At 40.1% G+C, this 20,925-nt stretch overlaps 1 protein-coding gene across 5 annotated transcripts in view; it reads right to left on the bottom strand.

Annotated features, from left to right (window-relative positions):
• The window catches only part of OXR1 (oxidation resistance 1), a 264,414-nt gene extending 244,217 nt beyond the window's left edge, over positions 1–20,197 (bottom strand). For 4 of the 5 annotated variants that reach the window (XM_059865204.1, XM_059865222.1, XM_059865245.1 and 1 more), the window contains exon 1: positions 20,149–20,197. In XM_059865204.1, the coding sequence (XP_059721187.1) occupies positions 20,149–20,182 (34 nt within the window). In that variant the 5' untranslated portion in view covers positions 20,183–20,197. Of the gene's footprint in view, positions 1–19,579; positions 19,598–20,148 lie in introns of those variants that run through there. The other variant, XM_059865229.1, reaches the window with a different exon arrangement.
• Between the last annotated feature and the right edge of the window lie 728 nt (positions 20,198–20,925).

Raw genomic sequence — 20,925 nt, 5'->3', positions numbered from 1 at the left:
TCTGCCATTGATGACATCTTTTTTCACAAAAGAGAAACTGAATATAGGCAAGAAACACTTAGGTCTTTAACATACTGCAAACTGCTTCATAGTTCCTTATATGATAGGCAGATCAATCATCACTGTCACTGAATATATTTTACTTACTTAAAATGGCTGGAGAAGCTGAACTGAAGTCACAGAATCATAGAATGGTTTGTGTTGGAAAGGTCTTGAAAAGACCAGGTAGTTCCAATCTCCCTGCCATGGGCAGCAACACCTTCCACGAGACCAGGATGCTCAAAGCCACATCCAACTTGACCTTGAACACTTCCACTGACAGGGCATCCACTGCTCCTCTGGGCCAACTCTTCTAATGCCTTACCATCCTCACAGAAAATCCTTCCTTCTTTATCTAATCTACTCTTTTTCAGTTTCAAGCCATTGAAGTCAGTTATGGTCATTAGAATTAGTTGAGAAAAAAGAAAACCAAAAGGTTTACAGCCAATAATTTTATGCAGGAAAATGGGTAATTCAGATCCAAAATCTTTCTCTGAATATCTGGCCACAGCATAACATGTCAAGCCAAATTGCAACTGACTGCAAATTTTCCATTAGAGACAAAGGTGCTGTGCACATGGGTATTTGTGCTCACACGTGAACGTGAGCAGAAAAGGCAGTGCTTTGCAAGATGGCCATTCTCCTGTTTCTCAGTAAGTCTCTTCCAGATTTCCTTGAATCAGATTTTGAAACTCTGTTCACAGCTTTGCTCCTAATTAAGTAGTTCCACTCACCTCAAGGAACTCTGCTGCTATTTAGTGTGGATTAAAATGGCAGCAGTTGGCATTGTACCACACTGAGTAATGATAGATTCAGTGAAGGACTAAAACACCTGAAGTCAAGATCCAAAACACCTTCCAGAAGCCTGTCAGCTTTTCTAGTGATGCAAGGTGACTCTGATATCAGGTGCAAGAGGCATGAAGCCAAGACAGGTAGCAGGTGAGACAGATGTTTCAGTCTGCTATAGAGTTACTCAATTTTGCTTTACAGAGTCTGTCCACTGATTGCAAGATACCATGTGCCAGGACATGATGTGCTGCATGCCATCTTTGCAGTGGTGCAATAGACTCCAGTATGAGAGCCTACTCTTTTACTTTGGGAAGATGCAGGAGTTCCCTAAGCATAAGGAAATACAGCAGCTCAGGCAAGATTTTGGAAGACTTCACAAATCAATTAATATAAAATCAATTAACAGTTCTTCTGATAAAGATATTACTTAGCCATGTGCTCTTTGGTCAGCTTCAGGTATATTTTGGTTTAAAAAAAGAAGAAAGACTAAATTGATTCCTTCTCTGTTAGTAGGGGAAATTGGCTGCAGCCAGCACTTCTGAGTAATTCACACTGTCCAGCTACTTGTTTCTGGGTTTGACATTTTTAAATCATGGGGCAAAAAGGTCATGTGAAAGGAAAATGAGTTGCTACAGAGCAGTAGTTAGATCCAGAGTCACCACTGCACTCTTACTCTGCAGCTGGGATTCATGGATAGAGTGCTGATACTCTGAATGGGCATACAGCATGAAAAGCTGAGCAGGGACTTAACTTCCCATACAAAAGGCAACAGGAATACCATCACCCCACTGCCAGACTAAAGCACACAAGAATAAATATGATTGACAGGGCATAAACTGGGTTGAGCCAAATGCAAAAATATGTAGTCTTTGTGAAATCTGGTCCTATTTTCTTGATAAAATCTCCACAGTATTACCCAACCTGACACCTTTTGGTTGGCTTAGTCTTAGAAAGATAAAGGTCTGGAAGCAAACTTCCAAGGATGAGATGTCTCTGAGATTCCCACTAAGTAACTTCTGCTTTCTGTGTGAGAGATGGAAGATACAAGCCACTGGATTACTATTTTACATGCCACAGCAGTAATATCTTTTAAATAAATTTAATTCTTTCTCAAGTACCTTATTAGAAAACAAACCTGCTTGATGTTCCTTCAGTCTTGCAGATGTTTTGCTTTCACACAATTATAATATAGTCACATTGCCTCTCAAGACAGTTTCTACTGAGAAGCCCAATTAACACTCAGCACTTTAAAGAGGTAGAATTTAAGAGTTTGGTGTTCACCTTTTTTCAGCCAGCTAAATGACAAGTATGATTTATTTTGCCTAATAAAAACAAGAATAAAAAAATTAATAGAAAAAGACAACAGGCCCAGCAGTAGAACACTTAAAACCAGCTTGTTATTAATCAATTTATTGCACACAGTGGTTTCTAAGCAGCACAAGTGTATGTATACTGTGAGCCCATAAATATAATGGGAGTGAAAAACTGGACACTAATTCTTAAAGGATGCTGATCACTGAGGATTAAGAGCATTGCATAAGCACATGAAAACAGCACTAGGCCCTCAGCTATGGGATAGTGCAGTCATTTGAGAAATATATGGCAGAAAGCTCTGGCTTCCATTTTTTTGGAGCAATTTAGGTAATGGGAAAAATGTGTTATGCTTTTCTGAAGCTACAGTGATGAAGCACATCCAGAACGAGCAAGGTCAAAAATGGTTTCTGTTTACAAACAGGCAGATTACAAATCTGCTAACTTGCTTCCTGAAAGCTCCTTACCAAGTCAGATTAACATGGAGTTTCTGTTTATCATCCTGACATAGCTAAAGAACATAGCCCAAAGAATACAAATCACTCCCTGTTTTCAGCACTGTAAACTTCACTAAGAGCTGCCTGCCTATTTCCTGAATTTACAGTAGAATGTGTACAATATTTTCAAAAAGCTATATGGGAATCACAACTCATCCATCCAGGTACATCAACTGTAACCTCCTCTGTTGCCTAAATTGATTTCTGAAGGTTGAAAAAATAGTTACTATATTTTATTAATAACTAAGGCCTTCAGCTCCTGTATGTATGCAAAACAGAATTAAGAAACTCTTTGGCCAGCAATGAATGAACAGAACCACCATGGGGCACACACCCCACTCATGGAGGTTTATAGAGATATTAATTTTAAGTTGTTCAGGACTAAGTGTCTGTAGCAAATTACAGTGAGACAAGCAGATTGCCTGGATTGCCCTGTCACCCCATCATAGGGTATTTCAGTGGGCCTGCCTTCTTGGGAAGCAGAACTACTGTTTGGAAGTATATCTGCTTCCATCAGAAATCCCATTTTGCAGTGGATGCTGTTTGTCACAGCTGTAAATGTAGTTTTTAGAACTGACATCCTTCCTTTCACTAAGATTTAATTAAGGGTGCAGAAGATGACAGAAATTAAAGACTCAGTATTACACATACACAGAACTTAGGAAAAGTGTTGGTTTACATATTCTGCCTTTTGATAAACTAAATATCAATTGCTCTAAGGCCTTAGTCTACTCCTGGGTTAGAGATGCAAACCATCACTATTTGAGACAAGCTGGTTCATGAATACACAAATACACACAGGAGAGAAAATACAAATGAACAAATATCAGTACATATGTTTAAGAATGTGAACTCCAGGTGAGTAAAGCAGCCCAGATGGTGACAGAAGCTCTGGGTCCACCCCTGCTCCCAGAGTGACCTCCTGGCAGCCATCCCTGCAAGAAATCACAGTTTCCCAAGGAAGGGTGGGCAAAATCTGGAAAATAGGAAGAGAGACTGTGAGGAAAGAGGGCAAGCCACTCCCAGAGTCTATTGAGTATCAGATTTTGTCTGTGATTAGGCTTATCTTTAAACTATTATAATTTTATTTGCTGCTATATGTCTATGACCCAGCTATTGTATTTTGAAGCAGCCAAATGTTGCTAAAGATTTAGAAGAGATCATTCTTTCTGAAAAAATAGTCTTGCCTTATATTTTATTTTTATTTTTCCTAAGCAGTTTAAAAAGGAAAATTAAATCTAAAATGAAAAACTGCAACTCACAAGACTGTCTCCAGGATTCTGCTGAATAACTTCTCTTTTTATTTCTTTTTGCCTTATCTCAGTGCCACATTTTTCCCTAGTTTTCTTCCTGATGTGAAAGGATGCTACAGGGCTTCTTTTTGTTAATTAGAAACAAGATCTCAAGACCAATCTAGCAACATCAGAAGAAACTATTCCCTCCATGAATACTTCACAGTGATCCTCTGTTTTATGACAGGAATTTTAAATATTGTAAAAATTTGCTCACAAAAGGCTGAATCTAAATTAGCAACTTTCAATTGCATATGGAAGAAACAACACTTCACACAATACTGGACACATTATTTCATCTGACAGCTAAAATCCAATTAAAAAAATTAAACCTTCCCATTCAAACTGAACTATAATTTCCAAGTAGTATGTGCAATAGAACCCAAAGAACTTGCAATAAATCTAGGTCAAAGCAATTTTATCTTTGACTTTGTAAAATTTAAAAAAAATTAAGAAAATAGATGAATCCACATGAAAATTAACATGTTTGAGAGAGAGAGAGAAAGTCACAAACATACTCAAGACAACATAGATCGACCAGGACATGAAACAGTCTGAAGCTGTATGTACACACCTAAATATACTAAAAAAGATTTCCAAAGGAGTCACTCTTTATCTAACATACCACTGGTCAGTCCCTGTCTGAAACAAAACTTCACAGCAAGCTGCCCAGAATAACACTTGGAATTAATATCTTCCCCAGATGGAGTTTTCAACTTAATGAGCAATAAGTAGGATGAAATCTTGCTGCCAAAATTATACCCACTCCATTCTGAACAGAGGAAGAAGCACAGAGATGAATGGAGCAATGTGTGTTGCACTGACCACCCCGAATCCACATCTAACACAGCCTTCATCCTGAGCACTTGAAAGGACACAGACCATGAATGACTCAAGATATTCACATCAGAGCATTCACTAAAACACAGACTGCAGAAATCCTAAGGAAATGTGTATGACAAGATCAGAGCTGGATCAAAAAACCCCATCAAATTTCCTAACAAAAGGCTGTAAAATCAGTTCAGTGCTGATGTTGTGCACAGGAATTTGCCTCGCTGAAATAGAAAAAGCAGACTGATTTCACAGAAGGGAGCTTCTTGACTCATAAAACTGAGGTCATAAAGTCACTCTCAAGAAAAAATTAAAATATAAAACAAATTAAAATTCACCACTGGTGTAATGAAACAGCAGGTTTACTTTGTCAAATGAGAGATATTGTAGAAAATATATGAATCACACTGACAAGGAAATAATTCAGCAAAACCTACAGCACTTTCAAAAGTAAGAGGTATAAGACTCACATTTAGACACTCAGGAAATTTAACACCACAACTGAAGAAATTTAAAAGCAGGTTATATCAATTCCAAAAGGACCACTGTAAAATACCAGAAAAAGTGCTCAGTTTGTTAGGCATCTTCTAACACCTAGTTTTGCAGCCAAACACCTTACAATGACTCCTTGCTTTTAGTTCTCCTATAACATGTACACAGACAAAAAAGAAGTTAAAGGCTTGAATTGAGTTACCCATCCTGCAACTTACAAAACATGAAAACAAAAGATGCCATTCTCAAACTTAACCTGAAAAATAAAGACACAGTATTTGTGAGGGCTGAATTTAAGAAAATAAGGTAGCATGCCAAGTAGTTAGGGTCCTCCATGGATAGAAAGACAGACACCCTCACTGGGAAATTCAAGAGCAAAGTTCAAATTTAGCTATGCAGAATTCAATGATGGAGCCTGGCAAGATAAGGTCTTGTATATAATGTGCCCTGGCATGCAACTTTCTGTCTGATTTCAACCATCATCACCACACACAGATCTTACTGTCTTCAGTAAAGGCCTAAGTATTTTTGAACTTTTAAAAATCACTAAGAATTTAGCACTGCAGAAAATAATGTCTAGCAATGACTGAATTTAATTCTATTTAGGAACAGCTAAGACTCAAGATTTAGAACAGCAAAAAATATCAGCACAGACATTATACTGCTTTAACCTTAGCATTGAAACACAGTAGCCAATTACATGAACTTTTTATTGTGAAATTTCTTTTGTTTTCTGGCCAATTACATGTACAGGAATAAGACAGGAGCCACAAGCACCACATGTACTCTTAAGTCATTATGTTTTGCTTTCATCACTAGGAATGCTAAAAATGCTACCAATGCTAGAGTTTTCTTATTTTGAGGATAATTTATGAAATGACAATTAGGTTCTGTTGAAGCCTTAGATTTTATCTTATGAAGCTGTAATTCCACTAAAATTCAAAAGAGAAACAATCCAATTATTTCATTTTTCAGAAAACCATGAAATTATGAACGGTTGCTATTGCTTTGTGAACCTTTACCAATGAAGATGTTCGAGAATATTTCTTTAATTCTAATTGGGACTTAAAACAGCATGGAAACAGAAAAAGGACTGATAAACCTGGATAAATTCAGAGGTATTTGCATTATAATATTAAAGTGCAAGAAGTTCTGAATGACAGCAAATGGTAATTGAAAAGACAGATCTCAGACAGAGAAGTCTCATGAGAGAATATCATGCAAATGGCAAGCATTTCAATTTTAAGATGGATTTGCAATTGTCTATTTGTGAGTGTTGACAATGCCTTAAGATCAATAAGACAGAAGTGAAACGTGGTGTGGGTATTCAAGTCTCCATTTGCAGAGTTTTAAGGTTTATAAATGCTCACATGGGACATTTCAACTACAGAAGAAGAAAATGGGACCTGGTTATGCCTTTGTAGTAAAGCTTATTGTACAGTTAATCTTTTTCTAATTAAAACTTAGAATTGGTTTTAAATTTTTTCTTATTCTTTTTCCTCAGAAACATATATGTAGTTGTTTCTTAATGTTCTAACTTTTTTTGCTAGTCATTTTTTAATATGAAAACTGTCAAAAAGGTTAAGTAATATCTTATTTTTTATTATTTGATTCCACTCTATATGCAATGAGATCAATAATAACAGTGCTGCTTGCTCAAGTGCTACTAAAATGACACTGGACATTCATTCCACTATTTAGTAGTCTGATTTTTAGGATTAAAAAAGTAGAATTGAAATCAGGGTTGAGCAAAACCATCACACATTTCCTACCAAACATTTTGACAGATCACTGAATAAAGGTCAGAAACGTGCCTGCTTTAGGAGGCTGCTCTCAGCAGATTAAACCAGGAACTGACCAACATGGGACTCCCCTAGATCTCATTAGCTGAGGAGGAAGGGGGTTTTTATGTATTCTTGCAGTTCCAGGTGGGAGTCCAAAGGAAAGCCTACACGTGCGTCATCCTCAAGCTTAGCACAGTTCTTTTTTTAGCCAAAGGGGGCTTATCTTATTACCCTTCTTAGCTGGGATGTCCACATCTAACCTGAGAGCTGCATCATCCCAAAAAGTACAGGCAGCACACAGGAAAGGGGGACATCCAGACACCTGTGCCCTGCAAATGCCTAACTTGACACTGTTGTTAGCTCACTGTACATCTCATTGATGTAAAATCATGCTGCTTCCTTTCTCTTAATTCATGTAAAATTGATACACTGTAACAATTCATCCCATTCCTATGAGTTTTAAAAGCTCATATGGCTTTGTTGAACTAGAGTGGAAGTCAGTATTTTTCTGCCTGGCTGGATGCACACACAAGTTTTTCACCAACAGCTGATGATTCAGGCTGTCTATATTTGTGCATAGTTTCCTCTGTTCTGTTTCTGGTATTAAACTGAGGCTATTACAAGCAGTTTTCACATAATTTCAGGCTGTCTGCATTAGGCACTTTTTCCAGCAATATTCAACTGTGGCACTTGCAAAGCAATTCAGGGAATAAGAGGAGCAAGAGTGACAATGTACATTCCTACCAAAATTACCTCACCACTACCCAACAGAACATGAGGCCACAAATTACCTTCCCTTCACTGCAAATGCATGCACATAATGGGGGTGCTGAAGAACAACAGAGCCCTCTGACAGAAACCAAACACTACCACATAATTGAAATAAAATTTCAACACTTGTCAGAGGTTATTTATTTAATGTTGGTGCAGGCTTACAAATTCTCCATTCATGTAGAAAACTCACTGCCGTGACTATGGCCTCACAAGAGATGGAGCTGCCTGCACCAATATAATTACAGCATTTTCTGAGTCACAGACAAAAGTCTGGCCCATGCTGATACATTATGCAGAACATCTATAAAAATGACTGTGCTGAAAGCATTAAATAAGAGCTATGACCATGGAATGGGAAATGTCATTATTGATCCCACAATACTAAATTTATCCTTCCTACAACAACTAGAGGGACATGAAAAAATGAACACCTTAAAAAGATAATGAGAAATTCAACAACAAAAGATTCTACTGCCTACTAATTCTTTTTATTCAGGTCACCAAGTATATAAGTCAATATTTCCCAAAACATTTGAACTGTGAACTACAATGTTTCAAGGTCATTCCTTTCCAAACATAAACAGGATTTTAGCAGGAATCAAATTTAATTGGAAGAGAATGAAGGGGAGTTTTGCTCTGTTCCTGTAATCTCTGTTTTACTAGCAAACACAGTAGAGGTACTTTCAATTTTTGAAACAAAAGAGTTACACAAAATACTACTGTATAAAAAACTTGTGCAAATTACTTTTCTCGCCATGTCAGGCTGGACAATGCACTGAACAAAACTGAGGCATTTGTTCCTATCCACACTACAGTGAAAATACTCAAGGGTTTATATCACAGAATGAGTTCTCTCTTCTGACCACACCACCAACAGCAAAGTGTTTTGCAGCTGTTCTGTCCATTGGGGTGAACAACATTTAGGTACCTCTCACATGCAAAAAAAAAAAAAAAAAAAAAATCATAAAATCAGTGGTGCTGCAGCAGAAAATGCCTTATGTGCTTTTAAAGCTGATTAAGAAAAAACTAGAAATTCATACTTTTAGTAGCATGCATATCCAGTTCATGGCAGCTTAGTTCCACCAATTAGCCAGAAAGTAGAAGACAAAAAATACACGTGGATTTAATTATTATAAATATATAAATATAAACATGATTGCTTCTCTATTGACAAGCAGAAGGTAGGAATATTATCCACACACGGCTCGAAACTGTTGGCAATACACTATCTGACCCTTCACTGACACATGGGAAGAACCTATTTTTCACTACCTGTTGATTTGTAGAGCTGTTCAAGGAAAAATTATCCAGCTCTTCCATATGTTAAAATAAAATTAGTCAAAGTCTGTCCTGGTCCTAGACTCTAGAGCCTTTGTTTTATTGAGGAGCTATTGTTGCCCTGTACAGTTTTATTTGGTTTAGATCATAAATTCATAGCAAAAACATCTGTTGATAGGAAAGATCAGAACTAGAACTTCCAAATACAGATAGCGTGCAAGAAAGAAAAGAAGTACAAGTTTAGGCATGAATTTCAATGTAGTAGTACTCATAGAGGCTAAGTCATATTTTCTGTATTCTCCTGTCACAAGCTTTATTAGTTAATACCTTAATTTAAGGTTGAAATTAAATGTTGTTCTTGTAGCTCACCTTTAACCAACCATTCTCAAGTTATTTTATGAGACTAGGCTCCCAAAGTGCCTAAAACACTCCCCTAGTGGCCTCACCTAAACTACTTTTCTGCATCAGCATTTTTTCAAGAAAGGAAAACCTAGTGTAGCCAATTAGCAACACTAAAAGTGTATCCATAATAACTAAAGATTCAAAAAAGCCAAAGTATGCAGAGGCAGACTAGATGATTTGGGGTAGGCAGGAAAAAGTTTTGACCCAAAGGGTCACCTCAGATTCAGTGTTGTTCTTCATAATTAGGAGTCATGCACTCTTACAAGTACTTGAAATCATTATGATATAGTATAAATGCAAATGCTCATTTGCACAGAGTAAAACTTTCCCTCATCCAAAGAGATACATATATTTTATGCATCAATACAACTATGTTCTCTTCAACATCAAGAACCTACTTGAGACAATATCAAAACAAGTAACACAAAAAATTACTGTTTCAAAGAACAGAAACTTTTCCTAAATATCAGATACTAGGGAACAATGAGAGTAACCTTGCTTTAGCTGTGATGATTTTCCAGAAAGAAGTCTTGCCCGTCTAACTGCACTTGCACAAGGCAACAGATATGTGTTTGGAGAAAGCATCTTACAAGGTTATTTTCTGAAGTTCTTCAGGAAGAATGTTGCATTTCTAATCCTCAATCAAGAAATGGCTGATAAGCTTGTTTTCTTTGGAGAAAATACTCTCATTTGACCTTTCTTGACCTGTGAAGAGGTATGATTAGCAATGCACCAAAAACAGTCTGGAAGATGCAATATGATTGTCTTTCAAGTTAGCCCGTTACTTGTATCTTTAACACAACCACATTTGCAGGATTCAGATGTCCTACAGCTCAGAGTTGGTCACAATCATTAATTTATCACAGTTCTATTTGTATTAAATGGGAATCTTCCTACACAAAGACACATGACAAAACACTAGTGGTTTAAAATTGCAACAGTCCAGAACTCCAAACAAACTTGAGTAATATAATCCTGGCATGGAAACTGAATGCTGGATGCACTGAAATTTGCATGGTGCCACTGTTGAAGCACTGAGGTATAAAATGTCAGGTACAAGCACCTAGAACACTACAAGCTGCTGACACCACTTCACTGCCTCACACCATATCAGTCTGTATTTCTGTAGATTGGCACAATTTATATTCATTTATCCATCCCCACTTTTTTCAGACTACTCTGTAAAATCCTTCTAATAATCATCACAGAATGATTCAGGCTGGAAGGGACCCTGATGATCATCTGGTTCCAACCCTCCTGACATGGGCAGGGGCACCTTTCACTAGACCAGGTTGCTCAAAGCCTCATCCAGCCTTGCCTTGAGCACTTCCAGGGATGGGGCACCCACAGTTTCTCTGGGCAATCTGTGTCAGTGTATCAACCTCCACTAAACATGAAGTGACCTAACTCATAGGTATTAAAGCCCATTGGTCACTGCTTTTGCCCTCACACAGGTATAAAACTGGCTCATTTTGGCAAATGTGAATTAGTACACCTGAAAAATATTTACATAACTTTGGAAATTTGAGTTATTGTTCTTTTCAGAGAAAGTTATTAAAACCAAATCCTCTGATTATCTAAAGATGTGCTGGCTTACATAGAGGTATACACTTGGAAAACTAAAACCAGAAAACTGATCTTCAACATGACTATTTTTAAAATGTGGAATAAATTGAGGACATTTTTTTTCCCACTTCTTCTTCTTCCTTTTGAAATCACTCAGCAACAGACAGGTACTTTCACTGTAGTGAGTTGTAATTAAAATAACCGCAAAGGGGAAGTAGAAAACAGGATGCAATTAGCAGTTACAGGAATTTAGAGATGGAACAATTTCCTGCCTATCAATGACAACTTTCATAATTTCCTCAAGATTTCCTTTTTTTCAGCTGAAGAAAGACCCATGGTCCAACCACTGGTATCTTATGCTTCCCAAAGGAGGTGACAGAAGATGACATATCAATTCATCAGGAGAATTCATTTTTACTGCCCATTGCCACAAAATCTTACCCAATTTCTGCCTTTGGGTGTGTACCTGTGAGAGAGAAGTGGTTAGAAGTGACTGAGAGCATACTGGGAAGAGCAGTAACAAGTTTGCATGCTGCCTGTGGTACAGTTTTACTATGTCTCACTCACGGGACCTTGAAATCTGGGGGAAGCAGAAGGTAAAGGAACCTGGGGAAAGTGCATATGGGCAGGTGAGGGCATCTCTTCTGGGGGTTTCTCAATAGTACTGTATTTGCAATACCTTCCCTTTAAAGCTTCATTGAGGTCAAGGTTTATATCTAGGAATAATCTAAGCCTCACTCAAAACTTCCTGCAACACTTTCTGCAACACTTTCTGCAACATTTGTGACAGAGCTGCAGTGAGACAATTTGTTGTTCACTGTGGCCCAGTAAAAAAATCAGGCACAGATTGCTAACAGAAGTTGTGGATGCCCTGTTCACTGGCATCCACAGGGCAGTGTCCAGGGCTTGGTTGGATGGGACATTGGGTAGCCTGGTCTAGTGGGAGATGTGCCCATGGCAGGGGGTTGGAACTAGATAATCTTTAAGGATACCTATGATATCTGTTCACATTTCATTCCAAACATTGCAAACTCCACCCAGCCATGCTGTTCCTCCCCATGGCCAACAACAACCACTGCCTCCATCACTGGGTTTAACCACTTTGACCTCTGCTAGTGCTGTGGGATATGAGGTACATATGTACTAGAGTTCCAGCAGACATATAACATAATTTTGATGATTTCCTTTATGGAGTGTAAGGAAAAGTATCAGACACACCAAAATCAGGACCATTAGTATCTTAATTCTGTCTTACTTGCTGCTGTCTGCATTCACTTACTCTCACTAGTGATTATGCAGGCTGTTACACAGATCTCTTCTTTCACAGTCACATTATCAGTACAAGGAGCTTTTCTCCCCCAGTTCAGAAGGTTGACTGTAGTTTGATGGGGACTTCATCAGGTACCAACACCTCAGACTGTGGCTGCTATTTGCAACACAGTTAAGAACCACAGGTCACCAAGAGTCTAAACAATCTTCTCCAAAAGGAGAGATGAACAGCTTTACACAATTTTCAGCTATGTCTTCACAGAGCACTGCACTTGTTTCCACCAACACTCAGAGAGCACCATTTACTGAGTAAGCAGATAAGGTATTTGGTGTCTAGTCTGATCAGAGTTGTTCAGTCTATAGCCTTAGGGAACTCTAGTTAAGCTCTGCTAGGATGTCAGAAGTATCAATTTCCTCATGAGCCTCTCCTAGGTGATCATCACTACAGTATCAGAGTATTTCACCAACATTATTGAACTCCTCTTCCCATATCATGCTATCTTGTGCAGCTAGTAAAATCTTCATTTTACAGATGTTATTGCCACTTCAGTTAGTGCCACCTCAAAACATTCCTTACAATTTCTTACACTTATCTGTAAGTTTCCATTAACTGTTCCCATTTTAGAGGTGTCTAAGTCTCTCTTTGCTTCAGGTAAAAGTTCTCAGTGGAACACGAACTCGGGTATGTAAGATTTCAGGTAAGGCAGACCTCAATTAAAAAAGAAAAAAGAAAAAGAAAATAGAAAAAGGAAATATGAGAGTTTGCATATGGAAAGAGTTTCACAGTCAAGCATTCCACATGGACCAGCCAAGTCCTGCTACTATCATCCTTTCTGTCATATGGAAACCGCATGCAAAGAAAGACACAATTTATTTTTGCCATGGTAATATAGTAATGGCAACGGAAGGTATGAGTGGGAATTCTATCAGTAGTTTAAGTCCACAAATGAAATTAGAGTGGTTCTTTGAAAACTATTCAAGCAGAAAGTATAACAAGGGGATTGAGGTTTCATGTAGAAGTGAGAATGACTACTAATGAGTGAGCATTATTCCTATGGCTATAATATTTCACGGCAGTTAGTGCTTATAGTCACCCCAGGAAAAATGAAAAAAGGAAAAAAAAAGTAGTCCCAGAGAAAACTACTTAAAACCCAAGGATACTAACAATAAGATTCCAATGGAGAATTAAAGCCAGAAGAAAAAACATTTTGCTTCCCATTGCATCCTTTTTTCTTGCAATTACTTCTTGTAGTCCTGGATAAGAGTTGTTTTCTTCTCTAAAGGGGATTTAAAAGCTCTTACAGTTTCTCTTTTCAGAAGCTACAAAAGATGTAATATTAATTGATCAATCACCTTGGAATATCCTTTTATCAACAGTATGGATGCCCTGGCTTTTTTGTGCAACAAAATGCATAAGACCACGTGGAATTCAACTGTCAAAGATTCACATGACTGAATAGATTAGATTTACATCAACAGTATACAAATATCAATTTCTGAAATAGAACAGTATTAATAATTTAAAATCAGAAAGGAAGTATAAAGAAGACTTGCAAGTGAATCCAATTGCACTGCAGTAACTATAAATACTAACACTTTTAGTGTGCTCTGTATTATTTATGAAATAGGATTTATTACTAAGGTTTTATATAGCTATGGTTAGATTAAGGAATATCTAATAATGTATTTACAGTTATTTTAGGAAGTATCTTCATGGAATCTGATTGTGTTATGCTCTGGGGAAAAACACAGTTCTGACTACAGCATCATAGTCTTATCTTTGTATGCATGTCATATATAAAGTTTATGTAAAGATTTCTGGATACTATTTATCTATGCAAGTACTTCAGTTAAACCTTTACCTATGAAATTTGTTTCATATCCATGTGTCCCAAAAGCATTTTATATAAAGGAACACAGGAGGCAGACAATCCTTTTCTGTTTCACAAGTCAAGTTCACAGTGAAATTAATGAGAATTGTATATATAATGTTTGGAAAGAAAAAGCATATCATTTAAGCAGCTATGCTATGTGCTCATGTTGCATATTTTTTCTCCAAATTTGATACTTGGGTGGGTGAGATCACCCACTGAAGATAGACAGGATGGATTCTAGTAGTCTATCCTGATGGCTGTGAGAATACCTTCCAGAACGGATGTGGATACAAACGGTATCAACTGAACAAACAAGGTGTCTACACTTCCAGAAGGCCATATTTCCAGAGTCATCCCAGGTTTGAGACAGAACTGCTACAGCTTTGTTTTACATGGCCAGTAAGAAACATCTTACATCCATGATTGCAAATATGTCAACTGTTCTTCACAGGGATGTGAAGGGTATATGTCCCAGGCTGACCCAAAGTGTCAGTCTTTGGTCACTGATGACTGAATAATCTGTAAACTACAGCAGGGGATCTTGCACACAGCTAAGGCTCCTATTCACAGCCTAACAAAGTTCCCATCTTCCACAGAAATGGTCTTGCTTTTGCTAAGGCCTGTCAAGCTCTGCTTAGTGTTCAAAATTCCTTTCATTCATCTTTCACTGTTGACCACTGATAGATTTCCCAACAAAACATAAGACAACTTGTACCTACTTCACCATCAGAGCTTTCTTTAAAGTTTCCTCTTCCTATCAGGGCCCTGACTTTTTCTTGCCCTTACCATTTAATTTGTGTGCAAAGTTACTGCACATTAGGAATAGCATTTGCATCCAGGGTGCAGTAGGTGCAGAGCTTCCAAGAGACAGAAAATCTGACTGACCAGACACAAAAAGAAAACAGGATTGAAAATGCATAAAGAGCAAAAGATTTTATGAACTCAGCCTTATCAAGAGGCCTTCATCAATTGATACAGATTTTCCTATTAAAAAATTGGACAATATGTAGTTCTTTGAACAGACAAATAGCCAGACCTGATAGCTGGAAGCTGAATAAAAAGAACACTAGCCTAAAAATTAGTTAATAATAGCAAAAACTTGAGCTAATTAATAACTGAAAAGCACACAAAGGATACACAAGTGTTGAGAAGTGTTGAGAAATATTACATTAAGAATATCTTTTTTCTAAGTGGTAAGTCTCAGCAAGTCACTTCAAGTCCCTCAAGGTCCCTTCAAGTTTTACAATGCCCACAGTTGTCCTGGGGAAATCTCCTTGTTCCTTCACGAATTTTAAGTTTGACTCTCATTTTCAAATCAGTCAGGCTTCCAATGTTGATCTACTATTTTACAGAAAGTGCTAACCTTGGGGTGGGGGAGCAGAGTGAATAGGGCCCAAATCATAAGGAATAAAAGCTCACCAGAAATACATAAACTGATTTAGACTTATTGCTCTAAGCCTGAAAACAACCAGCTCCAGCAAAAAAGAAAATAAAGAGGAGGCTGATACACCTTTTATATTCTCAAGCTATTCATGAAGGAACTCACACAATCCCATTTTTTACTCCTCATGTTACCATCCCAGGGCTAGATGGGCAAGACATTACACATTGGCCCCAGAGAAAGTTCACTCCTTTGTTTTGTGACAGGCAATGCTTCTGCTCTATGTTCATGCTCTGCTGAGAACTCCATTATGACACACATCCAGCTTGTAGCTGTCCTCTCTGTCTTCCCTTTGCTCCCATGGCAAACACCCCCCCTTCTTTCATGATTTTTCAATTATCAAATAACAAAGAAAATAAGTGCATTCCTGAGGAGTAACAAAGTGGGGCTCATGGTCATCATGACACGTAAGAGTTAGGGAGCCAAACCTCAAATTAGCTCTCAGTATATCTGTGGAACACAGAAGACTACACAGGTTTATGATTTTCCCCCTACTTCTCTCTCTCATCTCACCCTCTTAGTAGGCAGTAGAATAACAACAACAACAAAATTAAATATTTCGTTGTCTTCAATCCCTGTTTTGCCAGAGTAATGTAAGAAAGCAGGAGGTCATCACTGGCTTCAATGAGTAGTTGAGAGATACAAGCAGTAGCTTTAGGTATAGGAGGAACTCACTACTTGTACTGCTGCAGCCAGAGATAAGGTTTTTCTGTGACAGGGGCCTCTGCTCCATCTGAAAGATTTTAACCTGCAGATCAAATAACTTCCTGCCTTAAAGTGTATGACACATCATGAGATATCCAGGAGCTACCTTTTCTGTATCTATATCTAATCTTCAGTAAATCTTGTTGGAGCAGATGCTGGAAGAGCAGGGTAAGGGTAATTTTCAGCTCACTGCTGCAGGAGCCACAGAAGCATCTGGCCCCGGCACAAAACACCCCTGATGATTTAAGAGAGCAATGTCTGTTCGAGCACCTGACGGTCTTCCCCACGGGCTTAAAAGGCACAATTCTTTGACTGTCTCAAAGTGCTCCTTCTGCCTCTGAAGGCAACAGCTCACACACCAGAGACACCCTGCTTAATAAATATCTGCTGCAATGAGCAAGGAAGACATCCCACGTTCAAGTAAACGGCTTTACCAAACAGAAGTGTCAGTATCTCCTGAGCCAAGCCATTCACAAACATGTAACAATCTTGTGCTAATCTGACACCCGACCCGGCTTGCCAGGAGTAACTGTTCGCTTCTGTAAGGTTGTCACCTACCATACGTATCAATAGTACACATAGTTTAATGGTTTTGCTACAGTAACTTAAGAAACAACCTCAACTCACTAAAGGGTGAAGAAGAAGTAAGTCGCTGTAGCTCATCAACAAAAACAAGTGCGCGAGGGCCTTGTCAATTAACACATGATCATTAGTGCTGACAATCCTAGACTCTGCCTTCTGCTACCAGCCTTAAATAATCACCACACCCCTATGAAAAAAAAATTATGTCATTATTATCAGGGTTTGGGGATTTGGGGGAGTGGGGTGGGGGGAGGACCAGGTGGGGGGGTGTAGTTTTTAAGTGAAATTCAACTTAAAAAAGAGTATTTTCACATTTCTTTTAATAGTTCTGTTATTCCCCCGATCCAGGAGGAGTAAGTATGTATATTTCCTACAATGCAAGATGACACACTTTTTTAAAACCAACAAACCCATGGAAGATATTTCTTAAGATTAGGCAAACAGTAGAGGAAAAAGTTTTAACAGAAAGATACACACTGTGGAAGAAGATTAGTTACCTAGATTAGTTACCTTTTTTTTTTTTTTTCTGCTTAAAGGGAAACATAGCTGTGCAAACACTGCAGCTGCTAACTAGACATTCTCAAACAACTAAGATGTAACACCACTGTTACTATAATAATTTTCTCATCTCCATTAGGTGGGCTCAAACCTGGACAAGAAAAAATAATCAACTGAGACTGCACAGGAATTATAATTCACATCATATATTTTAAGGATGTCCTTATATGCACTATTAGCATACGCTTGACTATCAAAGAATCCTTATCTGGTTAGGATGCTGAAATAATTTTATTAATATGTATGAGCTCTGGAACTAAAAGAAATAGTATTAAAATATCCTAACAGCAAAATACAACACAAATAATTAAATTATTACTCCAGGAACATAAAGAAAGGCATTTTTAACATTCCAACTCTGACTATTTCTCATATTTTAAATAAATTTATTCTTTAAAATACTGGGTATTATTTCAGATCAAATCTAATCACATGAGAAAAATGGCAGGTTGCCATGCACAAGAATTTCCCTTCTTATTTCTCACTATGCTGTCAAGATAGGCTGTTCTTTCTTGCTGCATTTTCTTGTGGTCTTTTACAGCAGGCAAAAAGCATCAACTCAAGAATTCAATTTCCCCCCATTATTGCATACTCATAAAAATGGAACTGACAGGACAGCAGTTTATTTGTGCACAAACCAGAGCCAAATCACGCAAACTGGCTTTCAGAAACCCACGGATCAATTGTTACTCTCTGGGAGCGCTGCCTCGGTGGGCAGAGGTGAGGAAGTTTCATTTGGGAGAAGGGAAAAGTTGAGGAGTTGCAGAGGTACGGAATCCAGCAGTATCCCGTCTCCACTGCATAAAGCTAATTAACAGACTCAAGTATATACACGGTACGAATGGCATCTTCTGCGTCTGTAACTATTTTAAAACGCACCTAAATTCTGACAAGGCTTAACATACAGACATTTAAGCTTATATGAATATTCATGTTTGAGTACTACACCAAATCTAAGTCATTGTGCAAAGATAAGCATGGCTTAAAAGTCGGGTCATTAGACTGACAACACCTACAGACACTGACAAATGAAAATTAAGACAGGCTGTCCACTAAGAGCATCTTACTGGCCCTCAGTCCAATTTTTCCATCACTGACACTAAGCTTCTCAAATTCCCCTTCCTCTACTATGATTTTAATTAGAAAACTGTCTTAATACAACTTTGCAAACATCAAAAAGCTTCCTTTGAATAGGGAAGCAGCTTCTGAAACCTTTCCTCGGTTTAGAACACAGGAAAAGAAACTAGCTACACCATGCCGCTTTCAATGTTAAGTGAAAAACTTTACATTCCCCAGTATTAGGAATACGCAGCGTTAAACCCATTTACAGGTGAACTGAACAACAAAACAAGCATTTTTAAAATTAATATAAAAATCTCATTTTCAGAGGCAAAAATCTCGGGGAATACTTCGGTATTTTGTTAGTTACTGACAATAAGTTAAAACGCTGTACCTCTTCTAAACTGAAAGAACACCTATAATAAATCGTCAGACGACACAGCAAAAAACCTGTGCCGTTACATTTTCTCCACGCAAACTGTTTCTTTCCTGCGGTACCATCTGTTAAATCAGAAACTCCTTTGAACACCGCAGCCTCGCTGACTCTTACGGTGCGCTGGCTGCGCCGACACTCACTCGGTATTTTCGCATCGCGCCCTCTCCGCGGGGCCAGCGCAGCAGCCCGCCTCTCCCAGCGCCGCTCGCAGCCGCGGACCGCGCTCGGAGCGCACCGCGCCGCGCTCGGACCGTCCCTGCCGGCGGGGCCGCACACGCAGCGAGGGGACGCGCTCTCCGCCGCCGACCCGCGCGGCGCGGACCCGCCGTGGCCGAGCCGAGCCGGGCCAGGCCGCGAGCCGCTGGACCCGGGGCCGGGCAGCGGAGAAGTTGCGGCCGCCCCGAGGCGCGCACCGAGGCGGACAGGTGCAGCGGGTCCCGCCGCGCGTCCCGCCCGGCGCCGGCCCCAGGGGCGGGGGGCGCCGAAGCCCGAAGCCGAACCCCTGCCCCGGGCCACCCCTGCGGCGCTGAGGCGGCACCAAGGCGGCGGCTGCTACCCCTCGCCCGCCCGCGCCAGCACCGCACCCGCGGACAAACTTACTTGCGGACGGCGGCGGCGGCGCCCGCGCCCTCCTTCCCGCGCTGCGAGCGAGCGCAGCCCCGGCGCGGCGGCCGCTGCCGAGCGCGTTCGGACATGCTCAGTCCCCCCGCCGTGCGGAACCTACCACCGGGGGGGACGGGGGAGCGCGGAGAGAGAGGGGGCAGAGCTGGATGCTACCAAGAGGACGCGCTAAAAATAGGCGCCGCAGAAAGGAACAGCTGGAGCTTAAAGGGGCGGCGGCCGCCGCCGTCCCCGCAGCCCCGGGCAAGGGGCGCCTCCTCCCGCCGCACGGGCCCTCCCCGCGGAGCCGGAGGAGAGGCTCTGCGAGCGGGCCGCCGCCGGCATCCCGCGATGCCCGCGATGCCCGCGCCGCCGCGTCCGCGTCCTGCCCGCGCCTTTGCGGCGGGAGCGCTGCGGTGAGCTCGGCTGCGGCTGCTGCCGCCGAAGCGCGCAGGGGTGCGCAGGGCGCCGGGGGGGCTCTGGGAGCGTCCGACGGGGCGACTGCCGGGCTCTGCCCGCCTTCGCCCCAGCGCCAGGCCGGGAGCGTATCTCGGGGCTGGGCCATTTACCTCGGGGCCAGGAGCGTATCTCGGGCCGGGCCATTTATCTCAGGGCCAGGCCACCCCGTGAAGCAGCAGCTTCAGAAATGAGTTCTACATAGTGAGGGAGAGGATGCCGAGAGGCGTTTTCATGCGGTGTTTCTCTGGAGACATCTCCATCCTGCTCCGAGGCGTTAGCTTATGCGGACGAGGCTTGGGGAGGGACAAACACTCAGGAGCTCTCCCGTGAAGCTCAGAGCAGTCAGATGAGAATGTGGCAGGTTCGAGGCGAAGAGCGTGAAGAACAACCCTCCTAAATAAAATTTTCTAGGCTGGAAGATATATGCAGCAAGATAAATGACATGATCACCTCTCTTTGACGCTACTATGTTTCAAAACTGAGAGCTGTTGAAATTGAAAGCCGCCTAAGTATTTGTGAATGGGAATTTCTAATTGAGTTTTTTAGCCATGGCTTATCATTCTCTACAATCCTAAAAGACCGACAAGAATAAACATGAGGACCACATTGTTTTAGATTTATATAGATACTACAGAGTCTAAAATTGTACTACCCTAGCAGGAGTTCAGAGGTATTACTGAGTTCTGCTTTTATGGATACAGAAAATTGCTTTTGCACACAAAAAAAAAAAAAAAAAAAAAAAAAAAAGCATCTTTAAAAAATACTAAACTACTTCTAAGAAAAAGTATCAGACAACATCTGCATCATGATAATTTGCTATTCTGATGAAATCATGTACAATAGTATGTACACTCAAGACCACATTCAGAATTCATTTATTTCATTAG

This window comes from Haemorhous mexicanus, chromosome 1 (assembly GCF_027477595.1).
Source record: "Haemorhous mexicanus isolate bHaeMex1 chromosome 1, bHaeMex1.pri, whole genome shotgun sequence".
Lineage (NCBI taxonomy): Eukaryota > Metazoa > Chordata > Aves > Passeriformes > Fringillidae > Haemorhous > Haemorhous mexicanus.
The sequence above is the reverse complement of the archived record's forward strand: the minus strand, read 5'-3'. Positions and strand labels throughout refer to the sequence as shown.